Genomic DNA, 16,432 nt, shown 5'->3' on the forward strand with positions numbered 1-16,432 from the left:
TGTTGCATGAGGGAAGTGAGATGCCATCCATGAGCTGAAGATAGCAAAGAGGAAGGCTGGAAAGAGCCTGGGCCCTTGATGACATAACTGAGCCATTGCTTAGTCCTTGGACCGTTGACCTGTGGGAGTACCTTTCAGTGAAGGCACTTCAGTTGGGCGTTTGGGTTCCCGTCCTCACTGATAGAGCCTATCATGTAGAGGTTAGAGGTCACCAAGGGTTTCCAGTGCTTCTGTGAGGTTTGGAAGGACATACAGTGTGGCTGTAGACCCATCTGAAACTCCCTTACTGGTTCTCAGATATGTTCTTCCCCCCATTTCTACAGTCTCTGCCTCGATTCAGACCTCACTGTCTCTCACTGAGAATATTGCCCCAGCCTAGTTGGTCTCTTACCTCCTTTCTAGAACTTTCACAAGAGAATCCTTTATAACACGTAGGTAGGACTCTGGGGCACGGATCCCCATATCCCGTGCCACCTCTGTTCACCTGTTCGTCTCTCCGCCTGGAGCGCAGGGTTCTTGCTACCCAGCACCTAGCACGGAGCCTGGTGTGCCCAGCACCTAGCACGGAGCCTGGTGTGCAGAGGACGCTACAGAAATATCCGTGGGAAGAAAGGAGGAGCCTGGGATTCAAAGCCCAGAAAGATACTTAAGAGAAGATTGTACGACCTAGTTTGGCATCTCCTAAGGAGAGTCGTGCATGAACAAACCAGTCATCAATGTTTCAGTGCATGTGGGTACTTTATTGAAAGCTAGTGGCTATTTTAGAGAACAAGGTGGCAGGGCGGGCGGAGGTCTCAGGGGTTGGTCACTTGCTGTAGCTCTTGGAGCCTGGACCCGGGAGATCCAGGAGGTCTTCTCTTGGGCCAGAGCCAGCCAGCTGGTTCTCCTCCTCACTGCCCACTGCCAGCGCGTCTTTGGCTTCATCTGAAACATGAGGGGCAAGGCTGGTCTAATTCAGATCTGGACTTTTCCTCCCTCCTCTCTTTGTCTTGGACGTGAAGAAACCCCAGCCTCTGATGGGCGTTCCCCACTAACGTCCTACAGAGGGGCATTTTTAGGTCACCTGGCAGTAGGGACATGTGAAGGATGTAACAGGACTCGATTTCATCAACAGAGAGCCTCTTAGTCTCAGAAGGTAAGAGCAGAGTTGAGGGTCTAAAACATGTTGGACAAGGTCATACCCCTGTTGTTTGTTTGTTTTTTTACAGAGACAGAGAGAGAGAGTCAGAGAGAGGGATAGACAGGGACAGACAGACAGGAATGAAGAGATGAGAAGCATCAATCATTAGTTTTTCGTTGCACATTGAGACACCTTAGTTGTTCATTGACTGCTTTCTCATATGTGCCTTGACCGTGGGGCTATAGCAGACCAAGTAACCCCTTGCTTGATCCAACGACCTTGGGTTCAAGTTGGTGAGCTTTTTGCTCAAACCAGATGAGCCCGCGCTCAAGCTGGCGACCTCGGGGTCTCGAACCTGGGTCCTCCGCATCCCAGTCCGACGCTCTATCCACTGCGCCACCGCCTGGTCAGGCAGGTCATTCCCCTGTTGAATGCTCCACTCCCTATTGGTCTTTGCATAAAGAACTCCTGTCATTCTAAAAGAAGACTCGGCCCCAGCCCCGCCTCCCTGGGAGGCCTTGTCCAGCCCCAGCTTTGGAGCGGACGTCCGCCATGGCACCAGGAAAGCTGAAGAACGTTCTCCGGGTTACGTCACTCCCTCTCTCCCTCTTGGAAGCTTCTTTAAGGGCACTGTGTTTATCTCCATATTACTTGTGCCTTACTATGATTCCTTTTCTCTCCTTAACACCTCTTCAACAGAAAGTTCTCTTCAACAGGAAGTTGTCTTTGACAGGAAGTCCTTTTCAACAGGAAGAAGTAGAATGCCCACCTTTCCCCTGGCTAGAACTCAGTCCCCAAGATGGTTTACCTGCCCTTCAAGGGCAGCAAGGATGAGGCTCAAGGTCCTACCTTCCCTACTCATCTCAAGGGGGCAGGCTGGCCCCCCACTCAACTGTCCCACAGCCCTTCCTGCCCCCCCACAATGTCCTCTCTCTCTCTCACTGTCCCTCCTGCCCCCTCAGAACAGCAGGCCCTTGACAAAGAAGAGCCCCCCAGATGTGAGCTCCCCATGGGATAGAACTGTGCTGATGGCGCCCCAGTGACCCAGCGGCTCAGGGCACTCAGCAAGGCCAAACACACAGCACAGGCAGTAAATCCAGCGGCTCAGGGCACTCAGCAAGGCGCCCCAGTGACCCAGCGGCTCAGGGCGCTCAGCAAGGCCAAACGCACAGCACAGGCAGTAAACGTGAGGACCAGCTGGCTGCCCACCCCCCCCACCCCCCACGCCCGCCGGCCCCGGGCTCCCCTACCTGCAGAAGCCTTCAGGGACCGGATGTACTTGGACCAGAACGCGCAGTCAGCCTTCTTCAGGCCCCGTCGATTGGGGAGCTGGGCGCTGAACTCCTTGTAGCTTTCTCCGTGGGCCCCAGGGACAAAGTCAGGCCAGGGGGCTGCAAACTCAGGCACTTTCCGCGAGAACTCATGAGGGTAGTTGGGGTTTCTGGGGAAAACGAGAAGAACAGAACTCCATGGGGGAACCGGTCCTTCCTATCGTCCCTTGGGCTCGCTTCTGGTCGCACGTGGTCTCTGAGGACCAGGGCGCACATCCTCGGGGGCAGAGCGGGGCTGAACTGCTGGGTGCTGGGTCACGAAAGGGCTGAGGGTGTCAAGGCCCTGACTCACGCTCTCAGGCCATTTCTGGAAGGGGAAGACGTGAGTTCATGACCCAGCCACATCACTCAGGACCTGGCGTTGACCTTCCAGGTTTCTGAGCGCTGAGGAGGCCACCGTGCCCCTTCCTGTCCTGGTGTCCCTTTGCCTGGACACCATCGCCAGTCTCCGGATGTCTTTGTTGGTCCAAGGCCTGGGTGGGAGGGTGGGTCTAGATCCAGGCAAACCTATCTGTCCCCTACAGGTCAGCTTCCTTTGGGAAGGGGATGTCACATCCTCTCAGACGCAGGCTCCTTCTCAGACTTGCTGTCCGAGTCCCTCTCCCAACATGGCCCCGCCCATGCAAGCCGCATTGCAGCTGCGCCCGACCCCGGACCTTCCCCACACCAGGAGTGTTTCCCACGCCCTGCCTTCGCCCTCACACGCCCGTCTCCCGAGCGCCCTCTGTCTCTGGTCGACCTGAACATCCTGTCCATCCTCCAGGGCCCGTCCAGGGCCCGTCCAGGGCCCGGCTTCAATGGTGCTTCCTCAGCGAGACACTTTCAAATTCCAGAGGAAAAGACACGTCTTCCCATTTAACTCCCCCCAAATACTGTCTCACATTCTGCTTTGTCCTGCTTTTAACTATGGCTGGGTTTTCTGTTTCAGACTGTCAGTAGCTTATAGCTGAACCATGACTTTTTTTACATTTTGCCTTTCCGGGGGACCTAGTGCCGTACTAGGTGATCAATGCATGCCTGGCCAGGGGGTCCGGGAAGTTAGGTGGACCGCGGGTGGAAAAAGTGGGGTGGGGGAGGGGCACTTGGAAGGCGGGAACAGTCGGCATGCTAATTGGGCTGGACTGGACGTGTGTGGCGGGGAGGCCAGCAGTAGATAATGACCGGCCTTGGGTAGTCTCACTTGATTTGATAATCCAACACTAGTTCTCAACTTGAGGTGACTTTGCCGGCCAGGGGACATCTGACAATGTCCAAGATATCTGCGGTTCCCACAACTGGGCTGGAGGTGAGGTGGACACCAGAGAGGCGGCCAAACAGCCCACAAAGCCCAGGACAGTCCCCACCACAGTGTCAACTGTGCCGAGGTCGAGAAACCCCGGTCGAGGGCCGTCAAATGCGGTTGAACAAGGGAGTGCGTCGTTGAAACCGCGCAAGGTAGCTCTGGCTGGAAGGGGGAGACTGAGACAGGGGCCCCGGGGCAAGTGGCTGCGCGATCTAGGGGCGCAAGGGGGCGTCCGTCGCTGCGCACGGGGGCTCGTGTTTGGAGTGGGGGCGGTGGTGCACAGCGCCAGCCGCCAGGCACGCGGGGCCCACTCACCCCGATCGGACGAAGTTGGACAAGAACTGCATGACTTTCAGGGACACGCTCTTCTCCTCCGGCGTGAACTGACCCTCGTAGGCCGGGTGAAAGGGCAGCCCAAAGGCGTAGCGAACGTCGGCCAGCAAGTCCAGGCTGCGACAACACAGGGGAAGGAGGAGAAGCCAAGTGAAAGGAATGATAAACCACAGGAAAAACCAAAGGAGCCAACACCCAACACCCTTCCGCCGTGAAGACATCGGTCTACGTTGAGGCTTCCTCTTTGGTGCTCAGTATAGGTGAGAGCTGGCCGGACCCTTCTCCCCGTGGCCCCCCTGGGGCACATCTGGGGCACATCTGTGGCGTATCTACCCTTAAATGCTGAGCACTGAGGTCTCTGGAAACAAGGCTAGAAGCCATTTCCCAAGAGAACGTTCTTTTGACCATATTCCAACCATGATGCTTACAATAGCAATCGGACATCCGTGTGTGCAACAGCTTGTGTTTCTAGCCCCTTCCCTGGGCAAGCCCGTGTTCATGGCTGGCTTGCACGCTCACGGCTCCTCAAGGTTGCCCATTTATCTGCGTAGCCAGCCCTCGTGCAGTTCCTGGCACATAACTGCGGGTCGGTAACTGTACCTGTGACCCAGTGGGAGGGGATAGGGATCTGGAGGCCGGACAAGTGGCTTGAATGGTCTGAGCCGGAGCCGGCCCTGGGGAGACCAGCCCAGTGGTGCCTGGGGCCCTGGGCGGGAACCTGGGGAATGTGACAGAGTGGCAGAGCTGGGGCGGGGGGCTTTTTAGTAGGACAGTAAAGAATTTGGCTTTTCCCAGAGAGAAGTCTGGCCTTTGTCTTGAGCGTCTGGGAGGTAATCTGTGTCATCCCTGATAGGACTATCTTTGTTTAGGGCAAAGGCTAGCCACACGGGGTTGTCTGGTACATGTGTCCACGCTTTAGAGTCAGAGGGTGGGGGACTTAGGATGGAGAACCTGGGTCACACAGTATTGGTCAACTTGGAGACTGAAATTAACCACATGGACCATCCAACCAACCAACCAATCAATCATGCATATGTAACGAGGCCCCAATGAAACCTCTGCACACCAAGTTTGGGCAAGTCTCTCCCCTGGCACTACTCAGTGTGTACTGTCACTCATCAGTGTCGAGAGAGCCACCCCTCCTAATTCTACCAGAGAGGCCGAGGGAGCTTCGTGTCGGGAGCCCCCGGGCTCTGAGCTCTGCTGCTCTTCACCCGGCTGCACTTTGTCCGTGTCCTTCCCTGCGACAGCCATCGCCACGAGCAGAGCAGCTTTCCGTGAGCTCTGTGTGTCTTCCTAGCGAATGGTCAAGCTGCAGGGGGTGTTGGGAGCCCCCTGAATTTGCCCTTGGGGTCAGAGTGAGGTGGTCTTGTGTAGAGACTGTGTTCTCTGACTTTGTAGTCAACCCCTACTTATGTCACGGGCCAACCTCTCATTTTTCAGATGAGGAAAACAAGGTCCAGAGAGGTTTCCCGATTTACCCGAGGACACACAGTAAGTTGAACAGGAGAGCCAGGTCAGGAGTGTTGCTAGAAAGCATGATGCTAACAAAAGGGCCAGGGGCGTGGTCCTGCCTCCACTTCCCAGCTGGGTGACCTCTGGCAAGTCACTAGGCCTCCCTGACTCCCTGCTGCACGTCTCTGGAGTGGGGGTTTAAACACCTGCTCCGCACGGCTGCTGTGAAGATAGGATCAAGACAGTGTACAGAGCAGGCGCTTAAAAGGTGAATGCAGAGGGCCCTGCCCTTCCTCCCTCCTGATGCAACCACTGTCCTTCAGGTGACAGCGGCCACTCCGACCAGGGCACACTAGTCACCAGCTCATCCGTGCTGCTACGACGGGCAGATGTGCTCTGTGGAGAGACGTCCTGGGAAGAGGCTCAGACGGTGGTTCCCAGATAAAAGCTGTTCACATGGAGGGTAAGTGACCACGAAGCAGGAGCTTTGTGAGTACCCAGTGTGGCCCTGGCTCTGACTCACAGCGACTCACTGCTGCTACCCCCCCCCCCCCCCCCCCCCCGCCTGGGAAAGGCTAGCAATGGCGGTGACCAGCAGGGCCAGGGCTGGGGCCCGATGATCGGGTACCAGCTCAGCCTGGGGACTCCTGAAGGACACAGGAGCTGAAATCCCGCTGATGGACACGTGACGGGCAGCAGGGCATGGAAGGAAACACAGGATTGAGTCACTCAGCTGAGACCCAGCTCGGTCACTGATGGCCCATGTAACTGGATGAGTCATCTGACTCCTTCATATCTGTTTCCCGGTCATGAAATAGCAGACCAGCTTAGTCATGGCACGGGGCAGCTAGTTAAAACCACTGTTTTTAGCAGTGCCATGTATTACGACGGTAATTGTTAGTACTGTGTCACGGTGGGGCCCCGGCACTGGCAGTCACCACGGGAGGGCGAGGAGACCTGTGATCTCTACAGGTCCAGCAGCATTCGGTCAGGACAAGAGGACTAAGAACCAGAGGGCACCATCGTCCAGCACCCCGGATGCCCTGAGAGTCATAAGCTGTACTTCACGCCAGAGAGGAAAGCAGGAAGCGGCCGTGTCATCATCGGTGAGCTCTCGGGGTCGGAAGAGCGAAGTCCCCTGCCCAGTGCCGGCAGTGGCATGGTCCGGCTCAGAAAAGAGCCGGATTTGGCGGTTGCCAAGTCGACCTGTTTCATCGCCAGCCCTGCCCAGTGCCTGACCCCAGCCATCGTGTCCTGAGCACCCAGGACGGGCCAGGCACCGTGTAGGCCTCTAGCCACCAACACTCAGGACCGGCGGGGAAGCGAGTGCCACCGCCCGCCTGTTTTCCAGACAATGACCCCAGCAAGGCCCCGAAAGGTGAGGCGACCGGCCGGAGGCCCGGGGAGCCCGGGTTCAACGCTGAGTGTCCCAGAGCCCACATTTCATCGTCCGTGTACCTGTGGGCAGTGGACTGAGGGTCACTAGCTTCATAAACACCGAGTTCTTAACGGTGTTTAAAGATCCGTAAGGGAGAGGGAACATAAAGGATAAGGTGCCAGGGAGACGACGTAACCGGGCCGTAAACACCGTCTCTCACCGCAACCCGCACGGTAGTTCATAAAGCCCCATCACCCCTCTCATCGCAAGGCATTATTGGAGCAATGAGCTTCGTTTGCACCCTGGAGGCAACATGGGCTCCGAGGGGCTGTGTTCTGGCCAGGGCCCCGTAACTGTTCAGCAGCGATGCCAGGGCTGAGCTGAGCTCCCTCTGCTTCCAAGGTCTGCTCTGCCAACCCCTCCACACACACACACACACACACACACACACACACACACACACTCTGCCAACCCCTCCCCCCACACACACCCTGTCAACCCCTCCACACACACACACACACACACACACACACACACTCTGCCAACCCCTCCCCCCACACACACCCTGTCAACCCCTCCACACACACACACACCCTGCCAACCCCCCTCCACACACACACACACTCTGCCAACCCCTCCCCCCACACACACCCTGTCAACCCCTCCACACACACACACACACACACACTCTCTGCCAACCCCCCTCCACACACACACACCCTGCCAACCCCTCCACACACACACACACACTCTCTGCCAACCCCCCTCCACACACACTCACTCTGCCAACCCCTCCACACACACACACACACTCTCTGCCAACCCCCCTCCACACACACTCACTCTGCCAACCCCTCCACACACACACACACACACATTCTCTGCCAACCCCCCTCCACACACACACTCTCTGCCAACCCCCCTCCACACACACACACACACACACTCTCTGCCAACCCCTCCCCCCACACACACACACACTCTGCCAACCTCCCTCCACACACACACACACACACACCCTGTCAACCCCTCCACACACACACACCCCTGTCAACCCCCCTCCACACACACACACACACACCCCTGTCAACCCCCCTCCACACACACACACACACCCTGTCAACCCCCCTCCACACACACTCACTCTGCCAACCCCTCCACACACACACACACACACACTCTCTGCCAACCCCTCCCCCCACACACACACACACTCTGCCAACCTCCCTCCACACACACACACACACACACCCTGTCAACCCCTCCACACACACACACCCCTGTCAACCCCCCTCCACACACACACACACACACCCCTGTCAACCCCCCTCCACACACACACACACACCCTGTCAACCCCCCTCCACACACACATACACCCCTGTCAACCCCCCTACACACACACACACACCCCTGTCAACCCCCCTACACACACACACACACCCCTGTCAACCCCCCTACACACACACACACCCCTGTCAACCCTCCCACACACACACACACACCCCTGTCAACCCTCCTACACACACACACACACCCTGTCAACCCCCCTACACACACACACACACCCTGTCAACCCCCCTACACACACACACACACACACACACACCCTGTCAACCCCCCTACACACACACACACACACACACACACACACACACCCCTGTCCTGGCCTCATCGCCTGGTTTCCCCACCAGCGTCCCCACTGGTCTTGCTGGCGTCCACACCTCCTCCAAGGCTGCCCCCTGGGGTCCGGCTGCAGAGAAACCAAGGAAGCAGTGGGGTGGGGACCCTGCTGCTGTCCCACCAGAAAGGGCCTGCGCCTTCCTCTTGCAGCGGGTGGAAGGGGAAAAGGCCAGCCCGGGAAAGTGCTGTGTTTGCTTTCCCGCTGCCCTAAGAGGTCACCACAGAGGTGGTAGCGTCAAATAACACACACGTGTACTTCCGGTTTCTGAGGGTCTACAGTCCGGCACGGGTCCCGCTGGGCTGAGCTCAAGGTGTCAGCAGGTTTCATTTCTTCTGGCCCTGGGGACAGACTGGCCTCCTCACGGGGGGTGGAAACAGCACTCAGTTCTTGGAGATGGAGGACCAGGTTCCTGTTTTCTCCCTGGCTGTAGACTGGAGGCCATTCTCAGCGCCTGGGGGCCACCATCCACCGTCCCCTCCCTCTGTCCTCAAGTCAGCAACAGCCAGTCAAGCCCTTTGCACGCCCATCTCTCTGACATTTTCCTCTGCCTCCCTCTTCCACTTCGGAGGACCCGTGTCATTAGATTGGCCCCGTTTGGATAATCCTGGACAATGTCCTACCTCAGTCTTTCACCTTGGTCACATCTGCCAGGTCGCTTTGCCACGTAAGGTAAAGTCACAGTTTGGGGGATTAGGACATGGGCATTTTGAGGGGTCATTATTCAGCCTGTCCACTCTTCTTCCAAGGAAAGCTGCCTTTCAAATGAACAGAGAACAAGCTTAAAGACAGGAGTCCTCAGTTCAGATCCCAGCTTGGTCGCTTAGTATCTGTGAAATCTTGGACGGGACACACAACCTCTCTGGGCCTCAAGGGTCCCTATCTGTAAAATGGTGTCACCATCATGCTTCCAAACATTAAATGAGGTTTTGCAATAAAATATTTCAAATCTCTGGCCCGGTTTCTGGCTCATATGTCCATTTATTTTTCCATGTTCTCTGTGAGAAACACCTGAATGTTTAAGAATGACAGGGGTCTTTAACCTGGGGTTTCCATTCCAGGGTTTCAGAAGACCATGAGTTCCGTGACACGTGGGAAGTGGTGCAAAACTGTCTATGTCCCTCTCTCTCTTGGGTGAGGTGAGCTCTCATCACATGCTTAAGAAGATCTGTGCCAAAGGTCTGCTGGTGGAGTTTCCCAGCTGGCTTTGCGGCACGTGATGAGAAGTCCTCCTTTGTAGCACTTGCCAATTTCCATGGTGTAAATACTCCCGCCACAGACAGTTTCAAATTACCCATGTGCTGTCACGGAACACGTTGTTGGGAAAAGACATGCACAGTGGCTCTCGTGACCTGGTACGAGCCGGCGCCAGCCCATCACTGCCTGTGACCCCGGAAGGACACAGAGCATCGCTCTGGGGGACAAGGTCTGGCATTCCAGCCTATCTGATGTGTTTAATCTGAAAGCCTGTTGTGTATGAAGACTGCTGTTTTGTTTTTTCCTTAGCAGGGCTGATCTTTATCAGAATGCTGGGAGTTATTTTGAGCCATTTAAGGCAGACATCTGGAGGAGGGGCAGATACTGGGAACCTTGGATGAAGGCATTTGGGAGCGGGGGACCAAGCCTTCAGTGAGCCTGGGCCCTGACTCAGGGTCCCAGGACCCTCTGCAGGAAGAAGAGGGGATCTGGCTGCAGCACCAGCAGAAGGAGACATGAAAGAAGACCCCGGGGCCTGATAAGGTAAAGGGAGAAACAGGACAGCTGGGTGTTTGAAGCCGGGGCCGGGGGCGGAGGGTCCATGCATATCCATTTGGCTTCTTCACATTGAGCCGGGCTCGATCGCCGATCAATCAGATGCGCAAACCCACTGCAGTCGCGCTGGTGTGTGCTCCGGCTGGTTGTACTTAGCCTTTAGTCGTCATTTGCTGTCTCTGGTCATAATACTCAAGTCAGATTTTCTCAAACCGGACAGTTAACTTGTCCTGAGCTCAGAACAGGTCTGGATCTTCTCACTGCCACGTGTGGGCGTGGGGCCCAGGGCAGCTTCCTGCTCAAGCTGGGTCAGCTCGGCCCACCGCACGTCCGCCTCTGATGTGCTGAGGCTCGGGGTTTCTATTTGTAAAAGGGGTCTGATCAGCCCTATTCAGCCGCCCGCGTGGTAATCGTCAGATGTTCCCAGAGGGAGCGGGGCGGGGGAGGGCATCCCTTTAAACTTACAAATCGCCACCCAAGGAAGCCTCACTGATGCTGGTGACGTGCGTGACAACTAGCCAGGCTGTGGGAAGAACTGACCAGCCACAGAGCTTGAGGGATGGCCATGTATGTGCAGTTTCAGGATGTGAATATTGTTCGGGGAGGACGGAGGATGGATGTCAGGACTAGGTCGTACTCAAGCCATGCTTGCCGAGTGCTTTCTGTGGGTCGTGCTCTGAATGGGTGCTGGGGACGAAAGCGGAGTAAGTCAGTCATCCTGGCGTGGAGCTCACCGTCTAACAGGAAATGCAAAGCCAACGTTAAAAATATATATATAAAAAAATTAAGCGCCTTGAGCTGTACGATAGACAGACAGATAGCAAATGATAAAAATATTTACAAAATGCCATCAGAGAAAGAAGAGTGATACCATTTGCTTCAGGCCAGGAAATGGAGAGAAGTCCGTGGGCCTCAGAGAGGAGTCCGTGGGCCTCAGAGAGGAGTCAGTGGACCTCAGAGAGGAGTCAGTGGGCCTCAGAGAGGAGTCCGTGGGCCTCAGAGAGGAGTCCGTGGGCCTCAGAGAGGAGTCAGTGGGCCTCAGAGAGGAGTCTGTGGGCCTCAGAGAGGAATCAGTGGGCTCAGGCCTCCAAGCAGGAGGAGGGGGTTAGCCCGTGGGAACGGGAGGGGTATTTTGGGTAGAGACTCAGTGCCTGTGACAGTGTAGAGTGGGTTCGGTGCTTTGTATGGAGACGGGGACATGGCGGTGTGACTGGGCTGGGGGCGGGGTGGCCGCATGCAGAGCTGCTGTGACAGGGAACAGGGCCCCCTGCACTCTGGGCCTCAGGCATCGTACTGAGAAGGCCACCATTCTGCAAAGTGAAGTTGGGAGTTTTCCTGGTCCCGGAAGACCAAAAGTTGTGGAGCCACAAAATTACACGCTCATTAAGATCCTTTAGGCTCAGATTCTGTGAAAGGTGTGAGACCTGAGGCCAGAGGGATGGAGGGCCACATCTTAAAGGGGACAAGGGACATGGGCCATTTCTGAGGCAGGCAGTTTGCAAGCTGCCTTGCTTTTAGAACCGTTCCTGGAGCGATGGGAGAATAAAAATGACACATCACAGGGTCGCAGCAGTCGTCCAGGGAAGACAGAGGTTGGTTCTTTTTAAATAACGTCCCCCTTCCTGATACGCCAGCCACCCCACTCGCCTTACATCCTGCTGGTGTGGGCATGCAGGGCCTCAGCCCGCATTCCGACGAGCCAAAGGCCGAGAGCCACACTCAGAGACCATTTGCTGTACCAGCCCCTGACCTGAACTCTGCTCCAGCATGAGGGCCCCTCAGTCACGGACACTGGGGGCCAATCCGAGAGCACAGAGGCTGCGATGGTGTCATCAAAGGAAAGCACTTGACCTGGCCATGCTGACACAATGACCTGGACTGGGAAGATGGGGTGAGCTGGGCTCCCCTGGAGGTGAGAAGAGAGAGTGGGTAGAATCTTTTTTCTAAGGATGATGGGCTCAAGAGGCTTATGCTGAGGGAAGACCCTTTGCTCCAGCCCATCTGATTGGACTGACTTGGGGGCCTGTTGTTCTGGAACTTCTTCCCCTATTCTATCTGTAGAAGGAAGTTCGTTGACCTTATCTTCATAAAATATACTCCCCTTGTTTATCTCTAGCTGGCATCGCTGGAGAACTTCCTCCAGAGGAAATTAGGGACAAGGGGCAGTGAAAACCCTCCTGCTTCCCAGGCTCTTACTTTGAGGGCCGGGGCTTTGTAAACTCACTTCTGCACATAGAATCCTATTGGTATGCTTCTCCTCGGGCACAGCTAACATGCAGAAATTCAAATCCTGCCCGTGAATCAACGGACAAATGGCTTCTGTTCTACAAAAGGATTCACGACACAATTCTTTAAAAAAAAAAAAAAAAGAGCTCCCTAATTTAGTTAAAATACTATGATCCACCCCCAGCCCCCCAAAGCGAAACACTAGCAATATTTCCGTAATCCCCTGAAGCCCAGCAGGGCTGGATGATTTATGGTTCGGCAGTGCCGTGGAAGCTTTCTGTGGCCTTGCCGTAATAACCTAGACCTTTCATTCCCTCAGAAAAGGCTGAACTTTCCTGGCCCAGAGCGTCTGTTCTCACCAGGAAGTTCAGTGTTTACCCAGAGCCAACTGTGTTTGTCTCTAACCTGCTGTTTACGCCGGTTGTGTTGGTTGTTGTAATTACAGAGCTTAAGCACATATCATGTGGATGCCCTGCTTTCCCGAAAGCAGCACTGGCGGTCATGAACCCTGCATTATGTGTACGGTTTTGTAAGAAATTCAAAGGGAGCGCTCCAAACAGCATTGACCTGCTCAAGCCTTTGACCCTGCGCCGACAATGCCAATGGGACGTGTTTCTATGTCTTAGTGTTAAAATGAAATGTTGAGGTCTATACCTATCTTATTCATTTACCATGAGTTCCCATTTCAGTTGGCTTTTCTGATGAACTAACCGACCGTTGCATAGGAAAACAGGGTTTCTCTGCTACCTTTTATTAAAACCAGACAAAAAACAAAAAAGCCCTTGGCTTTCAGAGAGCCGTGCTTTGAATGGGAAAGAAAAGACCGGCGTGCCTTCTGTATACCATGTCCTCTCAAAAAACTCCAACGCCTTTCCATCAGACTCAGATAAAATACTACCTTTTTGCCTGCCATTGTTTACAAACTCCTGTGTGAACTACAAGACCTTGTCTTTTTTCCCCCGAATCTCCAATCCCTTCCCTTCTCTTCAGTAGACTCCAGGTCCTGGCTTCCTTCTTCATCCTCGGACATGCCAAGCCTTTCCACCTTCCCCTTCCTAGGGCAGTTGCCTGAATTCACTCTGCTTGTTTCTGTGTGCATTGTCTCTCTTTGCAGCCCACCCGTACACTCTCATCAGCCCCCCTCTCTGACTGTAGTTGTCCTGCTAAGAGGCTGTGCCACCAGCTGTTCCATCTCTAGCATCTGGAAGAGGATCTGGGGTGCAGAAGGCAGCAGGCCAATCTCTGCTGCACCCCTGTTGAAGAGGGTGTATATGATAAGCTTTTGTCTATCATGAGGTTGGGGTGGCCAGTTTCAGAAAATGACTTACTTCCATCTTTAATGGGAAGCAATCTTGTTAATTGCACAGGATGTAGCCAGACCAATGGACCCAGTTCAAGAATCCAGCCACTTAGTGTTTTCTTTGGATTGCTAATTCCAACAAGTCACCAAGACCATCAATTAGAAAGAGAATATTTTGAATCTGAAATGTTAAAAGCCCCTGGAATGCACAAAGCTGTCTAGAAGGCAAATGCAGTGGTGTACACAATGTCTTCGATCTAGAATTTATGGCCTTGTTTTCCAGGGCGGGGGAAAATTTATAAAAATGGAACATTGCTGCCTCTTTAGTCATTTTAATATTGTTTTTGCTTCTCAGAACCTTATTTTTCCTAAAGGGAAAAGTAACCAATACCGAACAGCTGCAACATGCAAGGGGGTTAACGTCCAGTGACTCGGGTATTCACACTGCGAAGCAGGTGTAACCAACTCTACCTAGTTTATAGGGAAGAAAGTTGAGGTGCAGGAACCTGCTCAAACGCAGAGAAATCATAAGTGGAATAGATAGAATTAACCTCAAAAAAATGTGTTCTTCCACTGCACTGAGCCACTACCCCCCCCCCCAAAAACTAAAGAGTGGTCCAACGTCCCACATGGCGCCTGGGCAGAATTTTAATCCCAAGAGCCTCACCCCTGCCCCCCACTGAAAATAAGTCTGTCCTCACTGAGTTTGCCCGTCAACTTCAGGGAGCAGTCACAGAGCCACACTCTTCTGTGCTTCGTGAACGACAGTCAGTGGAAACGTGGTGATTTATTGTGTTTTGCTCACTCGCCCTGCCAGGAAAGCTCATCTCTGCTCACAGACAGACTGGGAGGCACGAGACAGATGGCTGGAAGCGTAAGGCCCACACTTATATTTTCAGTCTGCAGGTTTGAGCCAGAAATAAGTGAGAGGCGTTACAGCTCCAGGGCAGAGCCGGGGTGGTGGCGTTCCTGGCAGCAAAGAGAAGCCTGCCAAGAAGTTACATTAGTTTCTGCGATTCATTCATTGACTCGAGTGTCGACCGCGTCGACGGCACCACCCTGCGAGTGTGGCAGGGAGAGGAGACAGACAGACAGCGTCCGGGAACGCTTCCTGACGGACGAGAAGGACAGGACACTCTTAGCACCGATGATTGGCTGGACCCCTCTGTTATACAAGTTAACCACACAGTAACCCTCCAAAGTGGCCACACTATTCTTATTCCCGGTTTTCAGATGGAGAAGCTGGGTCACCAAGCAAGTGACACACACACTCAGGTCATCGAGCTAACAAGAGTCAGAGCGGGTTTCTAACCAAGGTGCTCGGCCCAGAGGCCCTGCTCTAACCAGGGCACCTTCTGCCTCTATCCACGTCCCACCGTCTCTGGCTGCATCATGTTTCAGGGGCTCTCAATGCCTGTTTCCTCCGAAAGTGACAGAATGTGATAGTTAGAAAGGACCTTAAAGGTGGCTGAGACCACTGAGTTTTCATACCTCCATAAACTGCATAACCTTTCAATTTCCCCTGGTGCTGTTATGAGACAGTGAGAAGGGGTCAGGGAGCTTGGGCCCTCCACCCACTGGCCTCCCATGGGGGCCCTGGGGGCAGGGCTCCACGGGGGGGGGGGGTGTAGAATCAGAGGGTGTGGCCCCTCCCACTCCCCACTCCATTTTGCTGATGGCAAACCTGAGCCCCAAGGAGCCTATCACGATGTCCTGAACAAGTATCATGTCCCTCTCTGTGCCAGAAGGTCATCGGCCCTGTGGCACTGTGACTGTGAAGACCCAGGAGACACTCTGTAAGGGTCTGATGAATGAGTGTGGCTTCCTTCCAGGGAGGCTCCCTGGTCAGGGCAGGGGAGCCCTTTCTGTGGACCCTGGGAGGGTGTGACGACCCAATTCCGCAACACTGAAACCCACACTGGCCACGAGGGGCAGAGGATGTGATAAAAAGTTTGTTTGCAGACTGACTCTCTGAGGACCACCGCCCCAACCCCAGGTCTGACACAGCCTGCGTCAGGCCATTGCCGCTCAGGTCTCTGGTACTTGAGAGAAGATGGTCCTATGGGTTGAATTGCACCCCCCCACACACACACACACACTGGTGGCTTAAAACAACAGAAATGCATTGTCTTGTAGTTAAGGAGGCCAGGAGTCCAAAATCAGTTTCACTGAGTCCAGATCAAGGTGTCGGCCAGCAGGGCTGCGCTCCCGCTGGAGGCTCCAGGGCAGAAGGCGTGTCCTGCTATTCTAGCCCTGGTGATGGAGGCTGGCTTTCCTTGGCTTGTGGGTGCCTCACTCCAGTCCCTGCCTCTGTGGTTACATGGCCTCCTCCTCCTCTATATGTAGCAAATCTCTCCCTGTCTCTCTTAGAAAAATACTTGTGATTGCAGTCAGGGGCCCCCAGGATAACCCTGGAGAATTTCCCACTTCACCGCCCTCAACTTAATCACATCTGCAAAGCCTCTTTTTCCTTAGAAGGTAACACATACAGGTTCTCAGGTGGGGGCCTGGTATCTTTAGACGGCCATTATTCAGCCCACTATAGGGACCATGAGAAATTATGTAGGTTAACTT

The 16,432-nt window shown here is 54.6% G+C and overlaps 1 protein-coding gene across 1 annotated transcript in view; it reads right to left on the reverse strand.

Annotated features, from left to right (window-relative positions):
- Positions 1-737: 737 nt before the first annotated feature.
- TG (thyroglobulin) overlaps positions 738-16,432 on the reverse strand; it is a 224,387-nt gene continuing 208,692 nt past the window's right edge. Inside the window, exons 45-47 of the mRNA XM_066264615.1 lie at positions 4,049-4,183; positions 2,371-2,561; positions 738-924 (exon numbers count right to left, since the gene is read on the reverse strand). Of these exons, the coding sequence (XP_066120712.1) occupies positions 806-924; positions 2,371-2,561; positions 4,049-4,183 (445 nt within the window). The 3' untranslated portion in view covers positions 738-805. The remainder of the gene's footprint in view (positions 925-2,370; positions 2,562-4,048; positions 4,184-16,432) is intronic.

This window comes from Saccopteryx bilineata, chromosome 3 (genome assembly GCF_036850765.1).
Source record: "Saccopteryx bilineata isolate mSacBil1 chromosome 3, mSacBil1_pri_phased_curated, whole genome shotgun sequence".
Taxonomy (NCBI): domain Eukaryota; kingdom Metazoa; phylum Chordata; class Mammalia; order Chiroptera; family Emballonuridae; genus Saccopteryx; species Saccopteryx bilineata.